We start from the raw sequence: 25,418 nt of genomic DNA, 5'->3' as shown, positions 1-25,418 counted from the left end.
TCAACAGACTCAAGGACTTGATTATGATGAGACTTTTGCACCTGTTGCACATATGACTACTGTTCGAACCTTGATTGCAGTTGCAGCCTCATCTTCTTGGACTATCTCCTAGATGGATGTCAAGAATGCTTTTCTCAATGGTGATCTACGTGAAGAAGTTTATATGCATCCTCCTCCGGGGGTTGATACTCCCTCAGGGCACGTTTGTCGTCTCCGTCGCGCATTGTATGGGCTGAAACAAGCTCCTCGTGCTTGGTTTGAGCGATTCATCTCTATCATCACAGCTGCTGGTTTCTCTTCTAGTGAACATGATCCTGCATTGTTTGTTCATGTCTCTCCAAAAGGGCGCACTTTACTTCTATTATATGTGGATGATATGTTGATTACAGGTGACAACTCAGAACATATCTCTCATGTCAAGCAACTTAGTAAGGAATTTTAAATGTCTGATTTGGGTCCACTTAGCTATTTCTTGGGTATTGAAGTTCAGCAGACTTCAAAAGGTTTATATCTGTCTCAGTCCAAGTATATACAAGATCTTCTTGATCGCTCTGGAATTACTGATACACGGACAGTTGCAACACCAATGGATATTCATTTAAAACTTCGTCCGCAGGATGGGACACCTCTAGCAGACCCCACTATCGTCATATTGTGGGTAGTCTTGTTTATCTCACCATCACCAGACCTGATATTGCTCATGCTATTCATATGTTGAGCCAATTTGTATCCACACCAACCTCAGTTCATTATGGTCATTTGCTTCGTGTGCTTCGATACTTACGCGGGACACGATCCATATGTTTACTCTATGCTTCTGATAGTCCACTTCAGCTACATGCGTATTCTGATGCCACTTGGGCAAGTGACCCTATTGACCGTTGTTCTACTACATGTTACTGTATTCTTCTTGGATCCTCTCCTATTGCCTGGAAATCCAAGAAGCAAACGGCCATATCTCGTTCTAGTGCTGAAGCTGAACTTCGGGCTCTTGCTACTACCACTGCTGAAATTATTTGACTGCGTTGGCTATTGGCTGATCTTGGTGTTTCTTGTGACACTCATACACCTCTATTATGTGACAACCTGAGTGCTATACAGATTTCTCATATCCAGTGAAGCATGAACTTACTAAACACATTGGTGTCGATGCATCATTTACTCGGTCTCATTATCAGCAGAAGACTATTGATCTTCCATATGTACCCTCAGAATTTCAATTGGCAGATTTCTTCACCAAAGCACAAACAAGAGCACAACATCAATTTCACTTGATCAAACTCAACGCTTCTGTTAGAGAATCTGCTACATATGGAAGGGCCTGAGCCTGGCAACCCTGTGTCGGCCGACCACTACTATTATAGATAGAGGGAATTAGGGAGAGGAGTCCGGATCTGATTGATCCAGTATATTATTAGCTTCCATAGACATAGGGGTTTCCTTTTACCTCTCTTCCTCCCCTCCTATATATGTACACAGTCTGCCCTCATTCTATATACAACAATTCTTCCTCAATCCTGCTCACTCACATGGTATCACAGACCTAGGTCTACCGACCGATCCTTTCTCCTATTTTTTTTCGCTTCCGCCTTAGCGCGCGCCCACCACTCGGCGCTGCCATGTCCAGCCTTCCTGCGTCGCCTCTCGATGCTGTCTCCGGCTCCGAGGTGCTTCAGCATCCCAACATCGCCGACACTTCCTCAGGCGCCGATCTTCGCGCCGCCAAGGAAGAGGATGAGCGACGGGCTCTGTCCGCCCGTCAGGCTGCCCTTGCGCGCGCGGCTGCTGCCGACAGCGAGGCCGCGCTTGCCCAGCAGGAACGCGACGCGGCTGAAGCCCGCGTTCGCGCTGCCCAGGATCGCGCCGCCAGAGAGCGCGCGGCTGCTGCTCCTCCCCAGCCGGAGGAGGACACTTGTTCGACTGGCACTCACGCCGACGACGACATCCCACCTGCAACTCTGCATGCTGCTCTTCTCCACCACGAGGCAGCCACGCTGCTAAACCTTCACGCCCAGGCTGTTGCAGTAACCAACATCCGGGCTCTTGTCCCTCTACTCCTTGACACCAACTCCAACTTTTACGCCCGCTGGTCCGAATCTTTCCTTCTCACCCTCACCAAATTTTCCCTGGAATGCCACGTCCTCTCTGATTCTGTTTTTCCCGAGTCACCTGATTGGATTCGCATGAATGCCGTCGTCCGCACTTGGCTTCTTGGCACCCTTTCCGATGCCCTCGCTGACATCATCTCTCAGCGCAGCGCCTCTGCCCGCACCCTCTGGCTCTCTATAGAGTCCCAGTTCCTGGGAAACCGCACCACACGTGCTCTTTATGCCGACCAAGAATTCCGCTCCTTCTCCCAAGGCGATCTCCCGGTCGCCGAATATTGTCGCCGCTACAAGAAACTCGCCGAAGATCTGCGTGATCTCGGCGAACCTGTTTCTGATCGGACTTTAGTCCTCAACATTGTCAGAGGCCTTAACGAGCGCTTCCAGGCTCTTGGTCTCCATTTGCGCCGCACCAATCCCCTTCCTAGTTTTCTGCAGGTCCGCGACGACCTGGCTCTTGAGGAACTCACGATGGCAAAAGCTGCTCCGGCCGCTGCCCTCGCTGCCCTGTCCAACACCGGCAGCTCCACTGGATCCCAGTCGTCCCAGCCGCGCCCACCTTCACCCAATCACCAGCAGCAGACTGGTGGGCGTGGCAGTGGCGGCGGTTCCTTTCAGCACCGTGGCAAGCGGGGCAAGCGCGGTGGTCGGTCCTCCGGTGGCAACCGCGGTGGTTCCAGCCACACTTCCACTCCCCCAGGTGGCCACAACTACTACAATCCCTGGACAGGATCCATCTACATGTGGCCAGGGTCACGGCCGCCAACACATCGTCCACCGACTTCAGTGCCTGCTACTCCACCTCAACTGCCTCAGGCCTTTCTTGCTGGACCTCCCGGCCAGTGGGCAGGCTCCTGCCCCCCCCCCCCCCTTCAGGCATATGGGTTGGCCCCTAACTACACTGGCGCTGCTGCACCTGGCGCTGCTGCACCCCCTCCTGGTTGGGATCTCCAACAACTTGCCACCAATTTTCAAACCACCACTCTTCAACATCCCCAACAGCAAGAGTGGTTCTTCGACACAGGTGCCTCCAGCCACATGAATTCCGACGCTGGTATACTTTCCCACCTCTCCTCTTCCAATCATCTACCCTCTAACATTGTTGTTGGCAATGGCAACCTTCTTCCTGTCACTTCCACTGGCACCACTCAACTTCCTTACAATTTTTGTCTTAACATTGTCCTTCTTTCACCGTCTCTCATTAAAGATTTAATTTCTGTTCGCCAATTCACCACTGACAATAACTATTCTGTGGAATTTGACCCTCTTGGCTGCTCTGTGAAGGATCTTCCCACTCGGCGCGTGATCCTTCGGTGTGATAGCTCCGGCCCACTCTACCCACTCAAGAGCACAACATCTTCCCTTCATGCTACCACCTCTTCATTGTGGCATCAACGACTTGGACATCCAGGATCTACAGTCCTCACTCAGCTAGCTCAGTCTTCTGCCATCCCTTGTACCCCGAATAAAAATACCCCCTTATGTCATGCCTGCCAGCTAGGACGTCACGTTCGTCTACCTTTCCATTCTTCTTCATCACATGCCACTCGAAATTTTCAATTAATACATTGTGATCTTTGGACTTCACCAATCACTAGTGTGTCTGGTCATAAATACTATCTGGCCATTCTTGATGACTATTCCCACTATTTGTGGACATTTCCCTTGCGCCTTAAGTCTGACACCTTTTCCACCCTTACAAATTTTTTCGCTTATGTTCGCACACAATTTGGTGTCACCGTCCAGGGTGTTCAATGTGACAATGGTCGCGAATTCGATAACCTCAACGCTCGCGATTTTTTCTCCACCCATGGAGTTCTTTTACGCATGTCTTGTCCTTACACTTCCCCCCAAAATGGCAAGGCCGAACGCATCATTCGCTCCATCAATAATGTCGTCCGCACGCTTCTCTTCCAAGCCAGCATCCCTCCCACTTTCTAGGCTGCTGCTCTTGGTACTGCCACATATCTCCTAAATATTCTTCCCACCAAGACACTTACTTGCGGCACACCCCACTTCGCCTTACTTGGCAAACACCCCTCGTATGAACATCTTCGGGTTTTCGGCTGCAAGTGCTACCCTAATCTCACCCCCATTGCCCCCCACAAACTATATCCTCGTTCCACCCTATGCGTTAATGAAGCCATCAAGAGAACCGAGGAGGAAAGGGACATGTGGGTGTTAGGAAGGGCTACAAACTTAGATCTCTTAACAGCCCCAATCCCAGGTCTTTAGGTCAAAGTAGTTTCTGGTTCCTTTTACTTATGGATGTATTTTTGTTTCTTTGTTTTCGACCACCGTAATGGGGGTCTTCCTGTACTGATCCATTTTGGATCCTTTTTCTCTTCCTTCTTAATGAAAAGATGTGCATGTCTCTTGCGCGTTCGAGAAAAAAAAAGAGGTGAATTGTTTACAGGACTTGCTGCCATGCAATATTTCAGTTTTTCCCTGTAAGTACCTCGGTTTGCCTTTGTCTCCCAAGAAACTCACAAGTGACCAGGTTCAGGCCATTGTTGATAGAGTGGCCAGCCTTTTGCCAAGTTGGAAAGCTGAACTTATGACCAGGGCTGGTAGAGTTATTCTTGTGCAGTTTGTCATGACGGCTAAGATGATTTATGCAGCTCTGGCACTTGACCTTCCTGTATGGGCCTCAAAGCAATCGATAAGCTGAGGAAGGGCTTCCTCTGGAGGGGTAGGAAAGAGTTCCGTGGTGGTCAATGCCTCTTGGCTTGGCCTAAGGTTACCCGTCCCAAGGAGTTGGGTGGTCTTGGGATTAGTGAGTTAAAGAACCTATGTTGGGCTTTGAGAGCTCGCTGGCCATGGCTGCAGAAAACAGACCCCAGTAGGCCTTGGGCGGACTTCCCCATTCATGTTTGTAAGGTGGTTAAAAATCTGATTGTTGCAGCCATTATTACTAAGCTCGGTGATGGAGCCAATACCCTCTTTTCTGGAAGGACAGATGGTTGGAGGGGAGATGTATTAAGGACATAGCTCCTGCATTGTTTGATTTGGTGCCCTTGCGTCTTGCCAACAAACGGTTGGTCAAAGATGCTCTCCCTAATTTACATTGGCTCTCCGATGTGCAAGGGGCAATCTCAGTCAGAGTCATTGCTGAATTCCTGGAACTTTGTGAAGTGCTTGATGCAGTTGTGCTCCAGCCTGGAATAGGGGATCGACATTTATGGAAATTCAGCGCTTCAGGTGATTATACATCTAGTTCTTCTTATAATGCTCTCTTCCTTGGTTCAGTTCAGTTCGAACCAGCGGAGCGGGTGTGGAAATCTTGGGCTCCTGGGAAGTGCAAGTTCTTTATATGGCTTGTGGAACATAATAGGTGCTGGACTGCTGACAGGCTCAGAAAAAGAGGGCTAGACCGACCAGAGCAGTGCCCCTTATGCGACCAAGAGGCTGAAACCATAAATCATTTGCTGGTCAAGTGTGTTTTTGCTAAGCAGTTCTGGTTTGATTTCCTTAATTCAGTGGGGCTGCGGGATCTGTATCCAGCTCATGAGGAATCCTTTGAGTCGTGGTGGAAGTCTAGCAGCTCCCAAGCATCGGATCTTGTGAGAAAAGGTTTCAATTCTTTAGTGATCCTAGGTGCTTGGACCATTTGGAAGCATAGGAATAGGTGTGTTTTTGATGGTTGTAATCCCAGCTTGGTCACGGCCCTTAGGATGGCTAGGGAAGAGGCGGTGCTCTGGTCCATGACTGGTGCCAAGGCCTTGTCCTTCCTCCAAGTCGATGAGTTGCTGGCTTAAAACAGCGGTGTGGGTCGTGTTTCCTCCATGTTTTAGTCGGTGATCCGTAGTTACTCTCTAGTGGTGTGTGTGCTGTATTGGGGTTCTCTCCCCCCTTTCTTTTCTTCTATTAATACAAAGATGTGCAGCTCTCCTGCGTATTCTAGAAAATAGGGGTTTCCTTTTACCTCTCTTCCTCCTCTCCTATATATGTACACAGTCTGCCCTCATTCTATATACAACAATTCTTCCTCAATCCTGCTCACTCACAGCTTCAGATCCTCCTTTTCCACATTGAGTTTGAGGAGGGGTGTTAAGGCCCATTAGGCCCAGACCTACAGCCTATATATATCATATAGTCCTTAGGGACTCATTATCATTTGTTAATCCTAAGGTTAGTAACATAAATCACTTGCTGATATGATGTGTCTTTGCTCGTGAGATTTGGACCATAATTCTGCAACAATTAGGGCTGCTGCAGATGGCGCCACATACTACGACTTTCAGTTTTTCAGGGTGGTGGAGGAAAACAAATGCAGCAGCACCAAAAGAAATTCGAAAAGGACTCAATTCATTGATAATCCTAGTGGCATGGGAGTTATAGAAGCATCGAAATGCTTGATTTTTTAGAAAAAGAGACCAAGTGTCAAAGGCGACATTGTGTCTATTAATTTGGAAGGAGGGATTTGGTGCTCAGTGGGGGCTTCCAAACTCCACGAGTTGAGGTCCAGGTCGATGCCCCTCATAGCTTAAAAACTGGGGGTCGTGTGGTCGTTTTACTTATCTTTCCAATGATGTAAATGTAAGCTAGCATGAGTGGTGCCTTTTATGGTGCCTGGGATGGTCTTCTTAGACCTATGTACTCTTTTCTACCTTAATGAAATGACGCGCAGTTCTCCTGCGCTGTTCGGGAAAAAAAAAGATATAAAAATGAACAGAAATATGCATTAGAACTTGAATGAAGCCAAGGCTGCTGGAGTAAATGTTGTTAGACACCTATGCTGATGCATGTATCCTTTTTTGTGTTTGGTCTCATAAACAGTCCTTGTTGTACATGGTCCCTATCATGTATCGATGTATATATTTGAGCTTAGTGCCCTCATATTGAATATGAGAGCTATTCATAACATAGTATACAGAGCCAAAAATTAGGGTTAGAGTTATTCCTCTCTTTCTCTAATCGTTTCTTCCTCACATCGCTTCCTCACATCGCTTGGTGGCTCTGCACGTCTTCGCAGTCAGCTCCTTTGACTTGATGGCGCTCATCTTCATGACCACTCGCCAGAGTTCGCCCGTCAGCTGCGACGACATGTCTGTTGATGCTCCCTTTATGCCCTCAAGCAGGATCCTCGGGCTTGGTTAGAGTGTTTTTCTTCTGCTGGTTTTTATGCTAATGCTCATGATCCAAGTCTTTTTGTGCACACATCATCTTGTGGATAGGCTCTTCTTTATGTTGGCGATATGATTATCACTGGTGATGGTCCATAGTATATTTCCATGAGGGCACGTGAGTGAGCAGTTTTTTATGTCTGATCTCGGTCCTCTTTATTATTTCCTCGGGATTGAGGCCACCACACTTGTGGACTTCTATCTGTCTCAAGAGGAGTACATTTAGGGTCTTCTTGATCGTGTTTCACTTAATGATTATCGTACCTTTGAGACTCACATGGAGCTCAATTTCATCTTAGTGCCACTGATGGTTGTTCATCCTACCTGTTATCGTCACATAGTCAGGAGTCTTGTTTATCTTGGTGACTTGGTGTCACTCAACCAGATATTTCTTATTCTTTGTAGATTCTTAACCAGAGTTCGCCAGAGTTCGCCCGTCAGCCTAGTGCCCTTAGATTGAATATGATTGCTATTCATAACAAATGTATTATGCATTTATGCCCTTAGGTTCTCAAAAACTTTACTGCAGTCACAACCAAGTTTATGTTGGGCATAATTTTCAAGCCTCAATCAATTTCTAACTAAAGGTGTCATATTAATCAAGAACTTTAACTCTAGCTTACATGTAATTTGAGGTCTTATATGAAAGCAAGAGTCCTCCTATTGATCCTGATAAGTTGTTTGATGTCAAATCCCTGCAGAGGATATAAGCACCTTTCAAATTCATGATAAAAATGAATATCAACAGAATGAAAACATTAACATTATGGAGTGCACTTTTCCACATTAAGGAAAATAAATTATTGCATAGCTTCCCCTCAATGAATATTATTGTATTTTCCTTGATTCCTCTTCTATTGCATGGAAATCAAAGAAGAAGCTGATGTATCAAGATCTAGCGCAGAAGTAGAACTTCGAGCTCTTGCTACCACTACTGCCGAGATTATATGGCTACGATGGTTATTGGCTGATCTTGGTGTCTCTTGTGATACTCCTACACCTCTTCTATGCGACAACACTGGAGCCATTCAAATTGCAAATGACCCTGTGAAGCATGAACTTACAAAGCATATTGGTGTTGATGTTTTCTTTGCAAGGCCTCATTGTCAACAGAAAACTATTGCTCTTCCTCATGTGCCCTCAAAAATGCAAGTTGCGGACTTTTTCACAAAAGCACAAACAAGAGAACAATATCATCTCAACTTATTCAAACTCAATGCTTCAGATCCTCCGCTTCCACCTTGAGTTTGAAGGGGGTGTTAAGGCCCATATGGCCCATATTAGTTGTGCTTATATATATTCTACCAAGCCCTAAGGACTATATGTACTCTCAAATCCAAGGTTAGAAACACTAACTCGGTCTTTGTTCCAATACAACTAAGGGGCCTAGAATTGGTGGTGCTCTTTTTAATTTGAAAAGTTACCAAATGGATTTCTCTGTTCTAAAAAACAACAAACTAGCCATTATTTGTAGTACTAGAAATCATATGAAATAGGAAATTCGGTAAAAAAAAGTATCAAGAGAAGTTGTACTAATATGAAGTTAATGATTAAGATTCAAGCATGCAAACTATTGTTTGCAAGCAAGGAATAAAAAGAGCAAATGAACATTTTGTTGGTGCCCACTTGTCAGATGGGCCACGACCGGTGACCAAGAAACACTTGCAACCTAAGTAGAGCGACACTACAGAAGTACAGATTGTGGATTGGGAGTGCAACAATAGGTGATCATGAAGAATTGAAGATGGAACATGCAGCAGGAGGCCAGCACGGACTGCCAACTATTGTAGAATGGTGGATTTCTAGGCGATTCTATTATTTTTCGATTTTGAGGGTGTTAGAATATAGATGGATTAATTATTTAGGTCTGCATAGAGTTGTAACTGAATAGGACGAGATATAGAATCTTGATCGGTTACCATTGAGTTGGACTCTAACTTATTTGTAGTTTCTGCCCATATAAATATACATCATCCAGCCTCCTCAGTGACTCACCCTTTTGTTGAACCTTTGACCCGTTTTGGATCGGTGTGGTTGCCATTAACTCATTTTTATAAGAGAAGAAGGGACAATATGATACACCCAACCTAGCTAGGGTTGGCCGAGGCCCAACAAATTAGGGTTGCCCGGAGCCCAACAGTTCATTAAGCACACCAACTCAAGGAAAGGCTCAATCGCCCCAAAAGACTAGTCTGATGGGGAAAGGGTGACTCTCCCTTTTAAGGTGGATTCCTCCTCCCAAATAAAGCAAGGTGGGATAATTATGAGGCGCACACGATCGTCGTCCGACTACAATTGGGACAATTGTGTCTTTGCCAATGGACAGCGACCATGTGAGCCTCAGAATTATCCCATTGGCGAAGACGCAATTGGCGGTGACAAAAACTCTGTCCAAGCGGACTAGAGTAGGGTTCTCTCTCATTACACCAAGTAAACCTTCTACCCAATAGCTCAATTTCTTTCAGCTCCAGGTCATTGATACAGCGCCGAAATCTACCCATCATTATTGTCAAGATGTTCGCTATTCTTGTCATCAGCCTGATAAATAAGATTGAAATCTCCCCCAACAACCCAAGACCTGGAGCAAGCACTACGGATGTTGTGAAGCTCTTGTAGAAACAAACAATTTTGAGCATCAGATTGGGGGCCAAGACGCCAGTAAACCAGCAAGGAGAGCATTAAGCACTGTCAAATTGAACCGACATAGAATAATTATCAATTGGTTCTAGAGTGTTACGTCTCTAGGCCAAAAAGAATTCCTCCACGAGTTCTATAGCACAATGAAATGAGTGAATTCACAACCCAACATTGACAACGCCATTCTATGAGAGATCGTCTCTTTTTTTAGTTTTTTTAAGACAAACAACATCTGATCTAGTGAAATCAACCAACACCTTAACAGCATCACGACAAGACCTCCTGTTTAATCCCCTCACATTCCAAATTACATTTTTTTACGGATCCATTGATACAATGAAAAGAAAATGACCAACCAAGGAACCACACCTATCAAGAGTCAATGGGAGAATCCCCCACGAACACCTCCACCTCCTGAAGACCCTCGATCTGCTCTGGAACAGACCACCCAAACAAAGTTGCAAGAGCAGCAATATGGGATTGAGAGGGGCTCAAAGAAAAGCTGACAATAGCTGTCACGCACCTCCGGACCCATCACCTCTCGTTCACCCAACGGGTTTGTTGTCGAGCGACAGCGTCCTGCACTTTACCCACCGTCGTCGCTTTCTTCCCCTGGCCTTTTTTCGCCAGGCGGCTACTACGGCTACTACGCCGTGACACGAAGTCCAGCGGCAAATGCCTCGCATGCCGTTTTTTGGGAGACAGGTTGAGGCAACACGGTTGACACCGGCTTCAAGAGCTTGCCGATGAACTCCTTCACCATAGAACTTATGTTGGGCGAGGACGACAGTTGCTTCTTGTAATACTCCCAGCCCAAGCGGGGTTGGCCGAGGCCCAACAAATTAGGGTTGCCCAGACTCCAACAGTTCATTAAGCAAACCCAACTCAGGGAAATTCCCAATCGCCCTAAAAGACTAGTCCGATGGGTGAAGGGTGGCTCTCCCTTTTAAAGTGTCTTCCTCCTCCCAAGTTAAGCGAGTTGGGATAATTCTAAGGCTCACATGGTCACCATCCGACTACCTAATTGGAAGGCTTCTCTTCTCAACCTTGCTAGTAGAACTACCCTGGCATGTTTTGTGCTCTCAGCCATTCCAGTTTATCTCCTTATTGCCATGAATATTCCGAAATGGGTGATAAAGTCAATTGATAAAATTCGGAGAGGGTTTCTTTGGAAAGGTAGAAAGGAGGTAAATGGAGGCAATTGCCTTATGTCTTGGGATAAAGTTACAAGGCCTCTTAACCTTGGAGGGTTAGAATCCCCGACTTGCAATACATGTGCTGGGCACTACAAAGTAAATGGCTTTGGTTGCAGAAAACTTTTTTCTCGAAAACACAGGAGAGTTGTGTATCATTATATTAAAAAGGAAACAAGGTCCAAAATAGACCAAAACAGTCCAGTACAAACTTTAGGCACCTCACGGTGGCCAAAAAATACCATACGAAAAGGGGTCCATTAAGAACTAAAAAGACTAATCAAGCCTAGGATTGGAGCCAAGAGGGAGAGATTTTTAGCCCTGCCATCTCCCAAAGCACTCTCTCATCTTTTTTTTTCAAAAAACGCAGGAGAACTGCGCCTCATTATATTAAGAAGGAAAAATAAGGTCTAAGTAGACCAGATACAAAATGACCGACTTCCTTACGGAGGTCGAAAAACTAAAAAACCAAAATAGTCCATATGAGAACAACAACAAACTGCTGAAGAAAAAACGCCCTCCGAGGCTAAACCTCAAGAAGGGGGGCAGACAGATAGGAAAGCCCTTTAGCTCCAGCCATTTCCCACATCCATCTTTCCTCCATAGCCATCCTAATGGCTAAAGTCACATTAGGAATCCAGTTATCAAAGACACATCTGTTGCGGTGGTTCCAAATAATGTAAGCACCCAACGCAACCAGAGAATTCAGCCCCTTTCTAACCAGACCACTGACCGAAGAATAAGCTTCCTCCCACCAGCTCATGAAGGAGGTCGAAGCAAACTGAGGAGCGAGCCTATGAAGGTTGAAAGTCCTCAGAAGCTGAAACCAGAAAATCCTTGAGAAAACACAGGAAACCAGGAGATGGTCTAAGGTTTCCTTCTCTTGATCACACAGAGGGCATAACGCAGGGTGGTCCAGCCCTCTTCTAGCTAATCTGTCAGCGGTCCAGCACCTGTTGTGCGCCACAAGCCAAAGAAAAAATCTGCATTTAGGCGGGGCCCAAGTCCGCCACACCCTGGAATAGTGGCTGAAAAAGCACTCTCTCATCATCTAGCCTTTTAAAAGCAAGCACTAATCTTGGAGAGTGTCTGTCAAAAACACAACCATTTTGTGGTTCTAGATTGTCCAAAAACCAAGAATAATCAAAGAATTCAGTCCCTTTGCAGCTAAACCTTGCACGTTATCAGCCGTCTTCCGCCACCATTCCGTTGTGTTCCCTTCACCTGGCTGTGGAGCAAGGCTTTGAAGGTTAACTTGCCCAAGCAATATGAACCAGAATTCTCTTGCAAAAACACATCCAACTAGAAGATGATCAATGGTTTCAGGTTATTGATCACAAAGTGGGCAACTTTCAGGGCTGATTTGGTGACTAGGGATCACGAGGGATCCATGGGGGAGGAATCCCTTATTATTCAATTTTGAATAGTTGAATAGCAAGGGGATTCCTCCCCCATGGATCCCCCGTAATCCCTGGTCACCAAACCAGCCCTCGGGCTTTTATGGAGCCGATCTGCTGTCCAACACCTCCTAAGAGCACCACACAAAAATACATTTTGGTGGAACCCAAGAGTGCCAAATACTTTCCCAAGGATCAAAAAGGATTGAGCCAAAAAATAGACCCTCATAGGCTGCCTTAGCTGCCATTGGTGGCTACCCTGAAAACATGCTTATCTTCCAGATCTTGCTGCAGCACAACAGATTGTAAAAGTCCTAGAGGGTAAGAAAATCAGAAATGACGCCCACGGTTAAGGCACCTTTGATGTCAGAGATCCATTTCCTGTCCAAGAGAGCATATTGCACCCTTCTACTATTGATCCGGAAATTCCTATACAGCAGTAAGTCAAGGAGCTTTTTGCTATTTCAGTAATCTCTCATGTGGGTAATGGAACCAACACGTTATTTTGGTCGGATAGATGGTTGAATAGGTGATGTACCAGTGATTTGGCACCTGAAGTTGTATCAAAGGTTGACAAGAAGACTATGTCCTCTAGAACAGTTGCTCAAGCTCTTGAAAACAGGTTGTTGGTCAGCGATATTAAGACTACACTCTCATTGGCTGGATTACAGCAATATACTCTCTTATGGGATACTTTAGGGTGGTGCTGACCCAAGCAGCTGACCAGCATGTGTGGAGACATGAGGCCTCGGGGCAATTTTAAGTCGTGCTACAAAGTTTTATTCTTTGATTCCATTACTTAGTCGTGCTACAAAGTTTTATTCTTTGATTCCATTACTTTTGAGCCATGGAAGAGACTATGGAAGACTTGGGCCCCTCCTAAATGCAAAACTTTCCTCTAGCTGGTAATGAGAAATAAGTGTTGGATAGGCAATAGGCTTCAAATGAGAGGGTTGTCTCACCCAGAAGTTTGCCCACTTTGTGATCAAGAACAAGAAACAATTCCACCTCCTGATTACTTGTGTTTTTGCCCGTCAGTTTTGGCAGTCTTTTATCTACTTTTGGCCTAGGACATCTCACTCCTAGTGATGATGAAGTGTCTTTCACAGGATGGTGGAGACTGGAGAATAGTGTGTAACCAGGTACACAAGGACAAGAAAAAAGGGGCTTAACAGTGCCATTATTCTCGGGGCAAGGTGCTTATGGCTACAAAGGAACTGTGTCGTCTTTGATGGGGAATCGCCTTCCATAAGCAAAGGGCAAAGAAGCTTTTAGATGAGTTAGTTTGTTGGGTGATGGATGGAGCGAAACATCTTGAGAGTTTTGGCTTAAATGAAGCTCTTAATGTCATCGGGTCAAATTAGATTCCTAATATGTAATACACCTCATGTGTGTTTGTGGTTTTTTGGGGCCTAGCTTGCCCCTTCTGGTTGTAAGACCATTTTTCATCTCTCTAAAAAATATTTTAGACTCGGCCAGTCCAGTGCATGTGCTCCTGCTTGCACGGGGTCTAGGGAAGGGTCGGACCCATTTGGGTTTAGAGTACGCAGCATTTCCCTGCATCTGCAAGAGGCTTTTCCATGACTCAAACCCGTGACTGGTCACAAGGCCGCAGTTTGCCACTGTGCCAAGGCTCCCTTTTTAGGTTTTAGACTCAATAGAACTAAAATTATATATATAAGGTGTGACGTCGGCACTACTACACATAGGGGTGGTAATGGTCATGATCCAAATGGTTCTTCACAATTTCTTAGGGCCCTAAATAAATTTTAGTTCAAAATAGAGCCCAATCCTAATCCAATCCGATCCTTAAATTTTATAGTGTAAAATTTAAAGCCCATTGTCACCCCTAACTACACATGAGGAAAGGGGTGTTAGTTTGAGAGTTTAATTAATGCACTGGAAGGATACATTTCGGTATTTAGTTTGAGAGTTCAATTGATGAAGATATTAACCATAAAATCAAAACAGGGTGGATGGAACAAAATCAAGCATCTGTTCTATATGACAAGAGGGTACCATGGAAGATAAAAGACAAGTTTTATAGGATGTCGATTAGACCAGCTATGTTGTTGGTGCGGAATGTTGGTAACATGTTCAACAGATAAGTGTTGAAAAGTGTATGTTGTATTGAATGTAGCCATACAAGAAGGGACCGAGTCCGAAACAATAATATACGTGATATGCTAGGGGTAGCACCAATTGGAGAAAAGCTTGTCCAACAACATTTGAGATGTTTTGGACATGTTCAACAGAGACCTCTAGAGACACTAGTGCATAGTGAGATCCTAAGACATGATATCAATAGAAAGAGAGTTAAGGGAAGGCCGAAGTTGACACGAAAAGAGGTAGTAAAAGGAGACTTGAAAAGATAGAATATATCTAAAGATTTAGCCTTGAATAAGAATGCACGGAAAATAGTTATCCATGTGCCTGAACCTTAACTTATGGTTTCTATTCGATCTCAACTCTAACCTACTCCAACTTGCTTAGGACTAAAAGGCTTTGTTATTGGTGGTGAAGTAACAATCAAGAGAATCCAACTTGTTTTCTAGCTAACATAGCCATTAGTAGTAGAAGCTAACGAAGAGGGATATTTATGAATATGTTGATATTGTTCTCCTTTTGAAAACTGATGTTCGACAACAATATGTTTTAAAAATATAAATGAAAGGTAAAAAAATTGTCCACGACTATAATTTATACTACTCTATTAAGACAGTAGCGTCAGCGTCCACACAGAGTGCGCCCCCGCCTGCCCCCGCGCGCTCCGGTCCCACGTTGACAATCTGGCCCCACGTCCACGCGCACTGGTGCTCCCGTCTCACGTGCAACGCCTCGGAGTCGTTCCCCAACCAACGTTCCCCAAGCCTACGCGCCGCTCCCACCACCTCGACTCCGAGCTGCCTGCCAGCTCCGAGAATCCACGCGCCCCAAGCCCATGTTCTCCGATGGTGCTCCCATCCTACGCGCCGCTACCCACGCTCCCCCCCTCCCCTCGCTCAGCGTCGAGCCGCTGGCCGCGCCGAGAATCTGCATGCCCCACGGCTCCGTTCTCCGATTTGGAAACGCCGACTTTCTCGTTCCACGATTGGCAGCTCCCTCGTTACCCACGAATTTACAATTGGAGTTCGACGCGATTTGGCAATTCGAGATCGACACCGATTTGACAATGTCAGGCACACCTTCCAAATCACGCTGACATCTGCGCACGCCAAATGCGCCAGCCATCCCCCGCCCCCAATATATACCACCAACGTGCTCATGCCTCTTTGCGTTTTCAGTCCCAGGATTTGAACTTCTTGCACTTGCTCTTGCAACGAAAGTCAAGGTTAGAGATTTCTGAACACTGCATTCTCATCTTGGGTTTTTTGTTGTGTATGCCTACTGTTTGGTTCATATCTATAACAGTTTAGTTCCTCTACCCATATCTATAACAGTTTTGTTGTGTATGCCTACTGTTTGGTTCGTATCTCTAATAGTGCCTATTGTTTGGTTTATATCTAGAGCAGTTTCTTGGCATCTTATATTCTGTACCAGCACTACGTTGGGTTGTGTGTTGCTTACGTTGTATATGCTTACCTGTTGGTTAGTGTTATAATGCTATCTACAGGATGATCCAAGTTTGTATGTGGTTTGTTTGAACTGGAGGTATTGTAGTTGGATTCATAGCCAAATAACGACGAAAGTCAAGGTCTATTTGAACTGAAGGGTTTAAAGTATTTTCTCTTATCCCAGTCCCGAGTAATCAGTTCTTAGTGTATAGTCTCGGGCACTTCTTAGTGTATAATCCCTAGGGACCTAAGTCACAACTCGCCCGAGGCCAACCCCGGGCGGTAGATGCAGTCACGACTCGCCCAAGGCCAACCCCGGGCAGTAGATGCAGTCACGGCTCGCCCGAGGACAACCCCGGGCGGGAGACGCAGTCACGGCTCGCCAGAGACCAACCCCGGGCGGGAGACGTAGTCACGACTTGCCCGAGGCCTGCCCCAGGCGGGAGACGTGGTCACGGCTCGCCCGAGGCCTCTACCCCGGGCCGGAGACGCAATCACGGCTCGTCTGAGGCCAACAACTGACAAGCAGTGCATTTCCGACTCGCCCGAGGGCATCTCCATCAATGCTCCGGAATGTGATATATGTTTAAAGTATTTTCTCTTATCCTAGTCCCGAGGGACCTCATTGCTTATATGTTCAACGCACATGCACTTCTTAGTCTATAATCAGTTCTTAGTGTATAATCTCGGGCACTTCTTAGTGTATAATCAGTTCTTAGTGTATAATCCCGAGGGACCTAAGTCACGACTCACCCGAGGCCAACCCCGGGCGGTAGAGGCAGCCACGACTCGGCCGAGAACAACCCCAAACCGGAGACACAGTCACGGCTCGCCCGAGGCCATCCCCAAGCTGGAGACGCAGTCACGGCTCGCCCAAGGCTAACCTCGGGTGGGAGACGCAGTCACGACTCGCCCGAGGCCAACCTCGGGCGAGAGACGCAGTCACGGCTCACTCGAGACCAACCTCAGACAAGCAGCGCATTTCCGACTCACCCGAGGGCATCTCCAGCGAAGCTCCGGGTGGGAGACGCAGTCACAGCTCGCCCGAGGCCAACCCCGAGCGGGAGACGCAATCACGACTCGCCCGAGGCCAACCTCGGGCGGGAGACAGTCACGGCTCGCGAGGCAAGCCTCAGGCGGTAGACGCAGTCATGGCTCGCCCGAGCCCAAGCTCGGTGGGAGACAGTCACGATTCGTCCGAGGCCAAACTCGGGCGGGAGACGCAGTCACGCCTCGCCCGAGGCCAACATCGAGAGGTAACTGTTACAACCTACACGATTGATTTGTCGTGTATAATTACTAGAAGGACGTTTGTGTTCCGTTGCAATGCACGGGCACCATACTAGATAGATCTTCTTTACGTCGTCTAGATATGCGCAGGTAATAAGCATTGAACGAATAGTTTGTTTAAACGAGGTAACCAGTCTACCACGTCATAATCTGCAGTGGGCACCATACTAGATAATTGGTGTTGCAGAGATTAATAAGCCTGTTCCCAACAGTTACCTCACATAGATAGAAATTGTTTAAATGAGGTAACCAGTTACCAATCTACCACGCCGCTTCAAAAACATAGATATGCGCATGTAATAAGCATTTAACGAATAGTTTGTGTTCTGTTGCAACGCACGGGCACCATACTAGGAGAGTAGGAGTATTAAGAAGATTAGCATTGTATTATAGAACTATTGCGCTAAAGGGCAGGCCCAGCGTGGAGGCTCTCGCATTAGTGGGGTCTAATAGAGCTCTCACCGTTGCACCAGGTCTGCCCTTTTGGGAACTGCTGCGCTAAGCTTATATCAAAATATAAATCGTATTTTTACTAGGATAACAAAATAAGAGCATTCTATTCAAGCAGAAGTTTTCTTTAAAACAACTCACAGATATTTTAGCTTGGGCAAGTTTGGGGGAGTATTAGGAACCTGACCTGTAAGACCACATTTTCTCAGAGATCTGCATAATAAAAGGAAAGCATGCAATAAGTAATTGCATTGATTATAAAACTATTCCCTTCGTTCCAAATTATAGTTCACTTGGCTTTGTTCTAAGTCAAATTTCTCAAACTTTGATCAAGCTTTTAGAAAAATATATTAACATATACTTGTTCAACTAATCAAGATATATTTCATGGAGAATTTAAAAAATGATTTGATATTGTAGATATTAGTGTATTTTCTCTATAAACTTGGTCAAAGTTCGAGAGGTTTGACTCAGGGTAAAGTAAAAATCAACTAAAATTTGGAATGGTAGACATTACTATCTTTTTCACAATATTGTATGGCGCACATGCCTTGACTCTGTGATATTTTTAAAAAATAATAAATCAAATTTGTGCATTTTTATAGAACAGAAGTTATTCTATCTAATAAAAAAATCATTCAAGTTGATCAAAAATTACATAGCTTTTGTGTCTCCTAGGTACGTAGACCAGACAAATATTGTCAAACATAGTAGTTTAATAGGAGCATGGATGACGCTTGACATACAACACTGAAAGGTTTGCCCACGCTCCTATGACATTTAAATAAGAATGGTTGCCCGCAAGATCACCAAGCATCCTGTAAGGAAATCACAGTAAAAGATGGCAGTGTATAAAACATATTAATATAAAAGATCAGATTGATGTCTTCTATCAAATGATAACATGTCCTAAGAAACAATGGGATAGGAAATTTCTCCAAATTAAATTACTAATGTATTAATTTATTTATTTCAATTTCTATTGCATAATAGATATTTAAAATAAAAAAATGGAGGATGTTCCCTATAGAAACAACCATTACAGAGTGACTTACAGGACTTCAAGATTGCTCAGATTAGAGAAATTTTTTGGAATAGGTCCTTGAAGATTCGTCCCATATATTCGCCTAGCAAGATCACATCATTAGCATTTAAAGACTGTAAAGTAAAGAGTTGTATCTAACAAAATTAAGCCAAGTGTTTATGCAACAGGCATACAAGTCTGTGAGATTGGTTAAGTTCTGAATAAATGCCGGAAAAGGCCCTACAATGTAATTATCAAACATCCACCTGCAGAATCGACAACAGACCACAAGATTAGTCAGTCTTCAAATTTGCTCTACCTAATGAAGGTTATTTCGTACTTAAAAAACAGGAGGGGTCACTTACAGGGACCGTAGATTCCTTAAAAGCGACAGTTCATGAGGAAAACCTCCACTGAGAGGATTATTATTGAAGTGCCTAGCTATATGGAGAGCATTCAATCAGGCTACAAGATCAAATTTCATTGCTGGAAAATCAATTTGAAATTCAGGTGGTTTGTGTACCAACATAACTGTAGGAATATGAAAGTGGATCTATTGCATAGATAACGGGTACAATATATAGACACAACCCTAACCCTAATGGGTCGGCAGCCCAACAGTGGTGTCGGCCCACACACACTCACACACACAGTCTAACATTCCCCCGCAGTCGCAACGGGGGCACCACACACGATGAGACTGGAGTAGAGGCCGAAGGTAGGAGCCAACGGGTTGAAATCCCCCTGCAATCGCAGCGTCGTGATGGTGTGAATGTTGCGGCTAGAGTAGAGACCGGTGTGTGCTCCAAGAAGATGATAGCCCCTAGATGCCGAGGTAGCCGAAGTCGATGTGGTCGCGGTCGGGAGACACGCAGCAGAAGCCTGATCTTCGGGAGGGGTCGACGTTCGAGCGTCAACGATCGGCAGGGCGACACAACAAAAGGGCACCGGCAGGCCGACCTTCGTGCTTCTTCGATCGTCCGGGCGTCAAGGAGCCCCGCTAGGGAGGCCGACAACAGCGCATGCGTCTGTGCCGGTCATGGTGTCTGCGCCCGCGGTAGAATAGAAGGGGAAACAGCAGATCCGGCCGGGAAGGCCACGGCAGCGACGGATCCAGTCGGGAAGACGTGATCCAGCCAAAGGGGCGGCGAATCGAGCTGGAAAGGTCGCAGCAACGTGGATCCGGCCGGGAAGGCCGCGGCAGCGACGGATCCAGCGAAGGAGATGAAGGGGGTGGGCGGCGGGGCGGGTCCAGCCGGGCAGGGGCCTGCGTCGGACCTGGCAAGGGGTGTTGACGGCACCGGTGACGGGAGAAGCTCGAAGGGTGAGGCGCTGCTAGACATCAGCGCAGGCAATTAGGAGGTGGCCAGCGCGATGAGGAGGGGCGGCACGTGCGAGGGGCGCAGCAAAGAGGAGGATGCACGTGCGAGGGACCCAGCGAAGAGGAGGACGCCGACCAAGGGAGGCAGCCATGGGGAACAAGGAACTGAGCAGAGGGGCTGCTCGCGCCCTGCCCCATCTCGCTGCGTGGGAAATGGAGCTCAGTTGCCGAGCGTCATGGATCCAAGCTTGGCTGGCGACCAGGGAGAGGTAGCAGCAGTGGGAAGCCAGCTGGAGACCGCGGCCGCCATCGGGGCTAGAGGCAGAGCGCTGTGCGTCCGGGGGCTTGTGTCCGCCGAGCAGGGAGCCAGACGGCCGGAGAGGAAGCAGAGAGAGGAAGAGCAGCGGCTGTTGTGGAGGAAACAGGGAGAAGAAGATGGGGGTGTCGGCTTCTTGAGGAGAGGGATGACGGCCAAGTTCACCACCAGCGCCGACGCCCCGGCCTCGGTGCGGCTCTCCGCAGCAGCGCAGGCGGCTGCGATCCAGCCCTCCTCCCCGCGCTTCTTCTGCTCCTCGCTGGCCGGGACCAACCCGACCTCCCCCGCATCACCATTGCCGGGGGCTGGGCGCGAGCAGAATGGGGTGGGTGAAGCGGGAGTGCGCGAGCACGGCGAAGGAGAGCGGGAAGACGAGGCAGGCGGTGAGCAGCGCGAAGGCGCGCAGAGCCACGCGCGGGATCGACGCCGAGACGCGGACCAGCTCCTCTGCGCTCAGCGCCGCGAGGTCGCTCGACTCCAGGTCCATCGCCGCCGGCGGGATGCTGCTTGTGTCGGTCGGCCCGGTTGGTTCGAGGAGCAGAGGATGAACTCCATGGCTGCGCGCGCGGCCGCCCTAGCCTTCGCGGCGACGGCGACGGATCTGGACCGCGGCTGGGGTGTGGCCGCCCCCGGGAGGGAAGGGATGAGCCTCCCGGGGGGCGACGGCGGCTGGTGTGGGTGGCGGCTGGGGGCTAGTGTGTCGGCTGGCGGCTGTGGTGTAGAGAGGAAAGAAACCCTCCTCTGATACCATGTAGGAATATGAAAGTGGATCTATTGCATAGAGAACGGGTACAATATATAGACACAACCCTAACCCTAATGGGCCGGCAGCCCAACAGTGGTGCCGACCCACACACACTCACACACAGAGTCTAACAATAACTATGGAGACGGATTATTCTTCTCACATATCTACAATTTATAAGCATGGACAGGAGAAGTTATTGTTCTTGCAGGAGTTGAGAACCATTAGGGACGCTTACAATGGGCCATGGTTATTAACTGGGGATTTAAATCTCATTTTACAAGCTTCTGATAAGAATAACTCTAACCTTAACCGGGCTATGATGAATCTCTTCAAACGACTAATTGAGGATGTTGCTCTCAAGGAGATCCCCCTGCATGGACGTCGTTTTACGTGGTCCAATCAGCAAAATGATCCAGTGCTTGTCAAATTGGATAGAGTTTTTTGCTCAGTTAATTGGGAACTGCTTTTCCTAATGTCCTGCTTTAGAGCTCAGCCTCCCAGGACTCGGGTCATTGCCCCCTGTTGCTGGCCTTCGGGATAATACATCAGACAGACAAAGATTCCATTTTGAGGCCTTGGCCTAAATTGGATGTTTTTCGGACACAGTTCAGAGTGCTTGGGACTCAGTTTTGAATGAGACGTGCCCTTTCAAACCATCTATCTGAAATTAAAGAAGACAACTCAAAGGCTAGTTGGATGGAGCGATAAACAAGTGGGACATATAAGGTCTCAGTTGGCATTGGCTAAAGAAATCCTTCACAGGCTGGAGATTGAGGGGGATGGAAGAACCTTATCACCGGCTCAAATCTAGTTGAAGAACAAGGTAAAAAAGCATTCATTACCATTGCCTTCCTTGAAATGAACCATGGCCCGGTTGAGATCAAGAATCTCATGGCTCAAGGAGGGGGGTGCAAATTCGAAGCTCTTCCACTTGCAAGCCAGACATCGTAAAAAGAAGAATTTTGTGTCAAGCTTGTTGGATGGCGATGATATTCTATCTAGTCATAATGAAAAGGCAGCAGCGGTAGATCAGTTCTTTTCCAATCTGATTGGAACTGTGGACAGGGACCGGACTATTGATTTAGAGGCTCTTGGTTTATCTAACCATGACTTTTCTAAGCTCAATGCTCCTTTTTCTAAGAAAGAGGTGTGGGAGACCATCAATGGGTTACCACCAGATAAGGCTCCTGGGCCAGACGGCTTTACAAGAAGATTTTACCGTGTTTGCTGGCATATAATTAAGAAGGATATCATGATATAGTTCCTGTTATAGGTAGACGACTATAGGACGACTAGGAGTCGACTAGGCTCGACTAATCGAGCAAATCGATGACTAATCGCGATTAATCACCTTATCGGTGCTCAGGCGACTAGAGTCGACTAGACTTTAAAACCTTGAGATGGACCTTATCAGGTTTTTGTGGTTTCGACCTCCGTGAGGAAGTCCTTGTACCTGGTCTATTTTAGACCTTTATTTAATATAATGGGGCGCGGTTCTCCTGCGCTTTTCGAGAAAAAAAAAGATACAACATGGACTAGTTACTTGAGTTACATTAATCAACCTACTACAGCTAGAATTTGATGATGGGATGCTATATACACAAAGGTCGAGGACGTAGGATATTTGTTCTTTGAAATTGGTAGACTAATATCAGATTTTTTTCAAACTTACTTAGTAATTTCAGGCTATGTCTGAGATAGACAACGACTGAACAACAAGAACAAAGACCTGTAGTCCAAATTAAGTTGGTGTAGGCTAGACTCGATTTGAAATAGAGAATACAGAAATAAGCATACATTTCTTAGATATAAAAAACACTTATTGTATTCAGCTATGTCATAAGTTGTTATGCATGCATGCTAGGGCCATAGTATTGAACAATTGTAGCCCAATTAAATTGGAAAATTAAACCATCTGTAAGCAGTAGATTAAATTAATGGCATCCAACAATAACAGGTTCATATTTAGGGGAACAAGTTCGGTTATCACCATGTTTCCAGTTTGGAAAGATTAATAACTTCCGGGGGTATCGAACCACTCAAGTTGTTATTACTTAAATCCCTGCAGAAAGAGATAGGAGATGACTTATAATCATGCTGAGATTCCTATTCTCACAAGAACATGTATATTCCATATTGATAATCAGGGGCAAGGGGGGAAAGGGATATAGGTGATGCTAATTGCTAAAGCATGTAGAGCAAGCTTAAAATGGAAACCTGCAGTTCAAAATATATGTGATCCTAGGAAGTGAATTTGGTCAGTAAATGCTGCTCATTTTTTTCAAGGCAACACTTTCCATAAAATGCCCCTATTAATTGCTTCTCTGTAGAATGGCAGTGGTGTTAGAGGAGACTGTTAGGGAGTCTATGATATAAGGTAATTCATAGGAGCAAAGTATGTGAAAGCCTAAGAAGTTCAATCCTTATTCCATGTGAATGGCTAAAATGACAACAAAATAGGATCGGAGGGAGTGACCATAAATAAACATTCTAGCATATAAACTAATAGTTCTAGTCTTACTCTTGAAGAAATATTGAACTGTGGCGTGCTCTGAATTCTGAAGAAGTTAATTGTGGTGCAATGGCAACTCGAGGAGAAAGTAGTCAATAGATTAGAAGTGCACCTAAAATGGGGGTATGAATGAGAATTTCTCTTGAAAAACTCATTTTAATCTAACATCCCAACTCCCTAAACAGATGCATTCTATTACTCCCTAGAGTTTGCAATTGTGCAGCATCAACCATCAATTCCAAAAACTCACAGAGAGACCAGTTCTGTCAAATTGAATAGCTCCCGCGGGATCGCCGAGATGTTCCCGTGCCCACTCACATTTCTGCATCAATAATATATTCCAGACCCACACATCAATCACATGCTCACAGAAGCGTCCGTAACAAAGGGGGGTAAACGGGAGTAACCGAGTAAGAGTGAAGAAGACGCACAGGCTTGTGATGCGGCACACCCTTGAGGGGAGGCAGTTGCATTCGACGGACGCGTTTATTCCGGACGACTCTGACCAGACGCCCTTCCTGCACGGGTCCTCCATCGCCGCGCCGCCCTCCAGTCTCCACTGCCGGAACACAGCGTGCAGAGCATCCGCTGCAGGAACACGAGATCCACGATTTACTAGCTGCCAACTATTTCGTCGCCATTACACAACTTCAGATGCCACAGAAGGAGCGAGAGATCGATACCGTCGGATGGATCGGTGGACAGCGGGAACGGCTGTTGACCCTGCGCCGCGTCCATGGTGAGAAGCACGAGGACTAGGAGAAAAACAGCGACGAAAGTGGGAGCGGAACGAGCCATGGGGACCGGCGTGGGGCGCGGCGGCCGCAGACAGGAGTTGACTTGTGCGCGCAGCAGGAGGTGGGAGGAGCACAGCATTGGGTTGCTGGCTTGCTGCTGGTGGTACTTGCTAACGGAGCGGGATTTGACCACGTGATCATGTGCGACCGCGAAGACGAGGTCGTGAGGGTGCAGGCAGGGTTGACCGCGATAGCGTCGGGAGGATCCGGTCGGCGGCGCCCGCGAAGACGAGGTCGTGACTCGTGAGGGCCTGAGGGGCGCAGGTGGAGTTGACGCGACCGCGTTGGGGGTGGAGTGGGGAAATCCGATCGACGGACGGGAGATGCGGTGCGGCGGTCTCGTCCGGCGTCGCAACAACCAACAAATTTACTTTTCGTGACTATTCTAAGGCCCCTTTGGTTCTATTAGTAGTTTAGTACTGTGACTAATGTCCAAGGACTAAATTTTAGTTCTTATCATGTTTGGTTATATAGACTAAATGAAAGGAAATTAGGCTTACACCTAGTCCCTAATTAATTTTGGTGGTTGAATTGCCCAACACAAACATTTGGACTAACTAAGTTTGCCCAAGTGTATGGATTATACAGGTGTAAAAGGTTCACACTCAGCCAATAAAAAGACCAAGTTTTGGATTCAACAAAGGAGCAAATTGGGAACCGAAGGCCCTCTGGTCTGGGAGCACCGGACTGTCCGGTGTACACCGGACAGTGTCCGGTGCACCACCGGACAGTGTCCGGTGCACCAGAGGACTCCAACTAGAACTCGCTACCTTCGGGAATTTCCAGAGGCACTCACGCTATAATTCACCGGACTGTCCGGTGTACACCGGACAGTGTCCGGTGCGCCAAGGAAGAGCGGCCTCCGGAACTCGCCAGCTTCGGGAAACGCCAACGGCTAGTCCGCTATAATTCACCGGACTGTCCGGTGTGCACCGGACTGTCCGGTGC

At 46.8% G+C, this 25,418-nt stretch overlaps 1 protein-coding gene across 1 annotated transcript in view; it reads right to left on the bottom strand.

Moving 5' to 3' along the window:
* Window positions 1-24,821, bottom strand: part of LOC103629538 (probable LRR receptor-like serine/threonine-protein kinase At1g56130) — a 62,253-nt gene extending 37,432 nt beyond the window's left edge. Inside the window, exons 1-10 of the mRNA XM_008650632.2 lie at window positions 24,357-24,821; window positions 24,105-24,261; window positions 23,924-23,995; window positions 23,152-23,223; window positions 19,142-19,213; window positions 18,971-19,042; window positions 18,808-18,879; window positions 18,499-18,570; window positions 17,894-17,965; window positions 7,855-7,926 (exon numbers count right to left, since the gene is read on the bottom strand). Coding sequence (XP_008648854.2) covers window positions 7,855-7,926; window positions 17,894-17,965; window positions 18,499-18,570; window positions 18,808-18,879; window positions 18,971-19,042; window positions 19,142-19,213; window positions 23,152-23,223; window positions 23,924-23,995; window positions 24,105-24,261; window positions 24,357-24,549 — 926 coding nt within the window. The 5' untranslated portion in view covers window positions 24,550-24,821. The remainder of the gene's footprint in view (window positions 1-7,854; window positions 7,927-17,893; window positions 17,966-18,498; window positions 18,571-18,807; window positions 18,880-18,970; window positions 19,043-19,141; window positions 19,214-23,151; window positions 23,224-23,923; window positions 23,996-24,104; window positions 24,262-24,356) is intronic.
* Window positions 24,822-25,418: the final 597 nt, after the last annotated feature.

This window comes from Zea mays, chromosome 6, assembly GCF_902167145.1.
Source record: "Zea mays cultivar B73 chromosome 6, Zm-B73-REFERENCE-NAM-5.0, whole genome shotgun sequence".
NCBI classification, from domain to species: domain Eukaryota; kingdom Viridiplantae; phylum Streptophyta; class Magnoliopsida; order Poales; family Poaceae; genus Zea; species Zea mays.
Note: the sequence above shows the minus strand (reverse complement) of the source record. Positions and strands in the feature narration are given on the sequence as shown.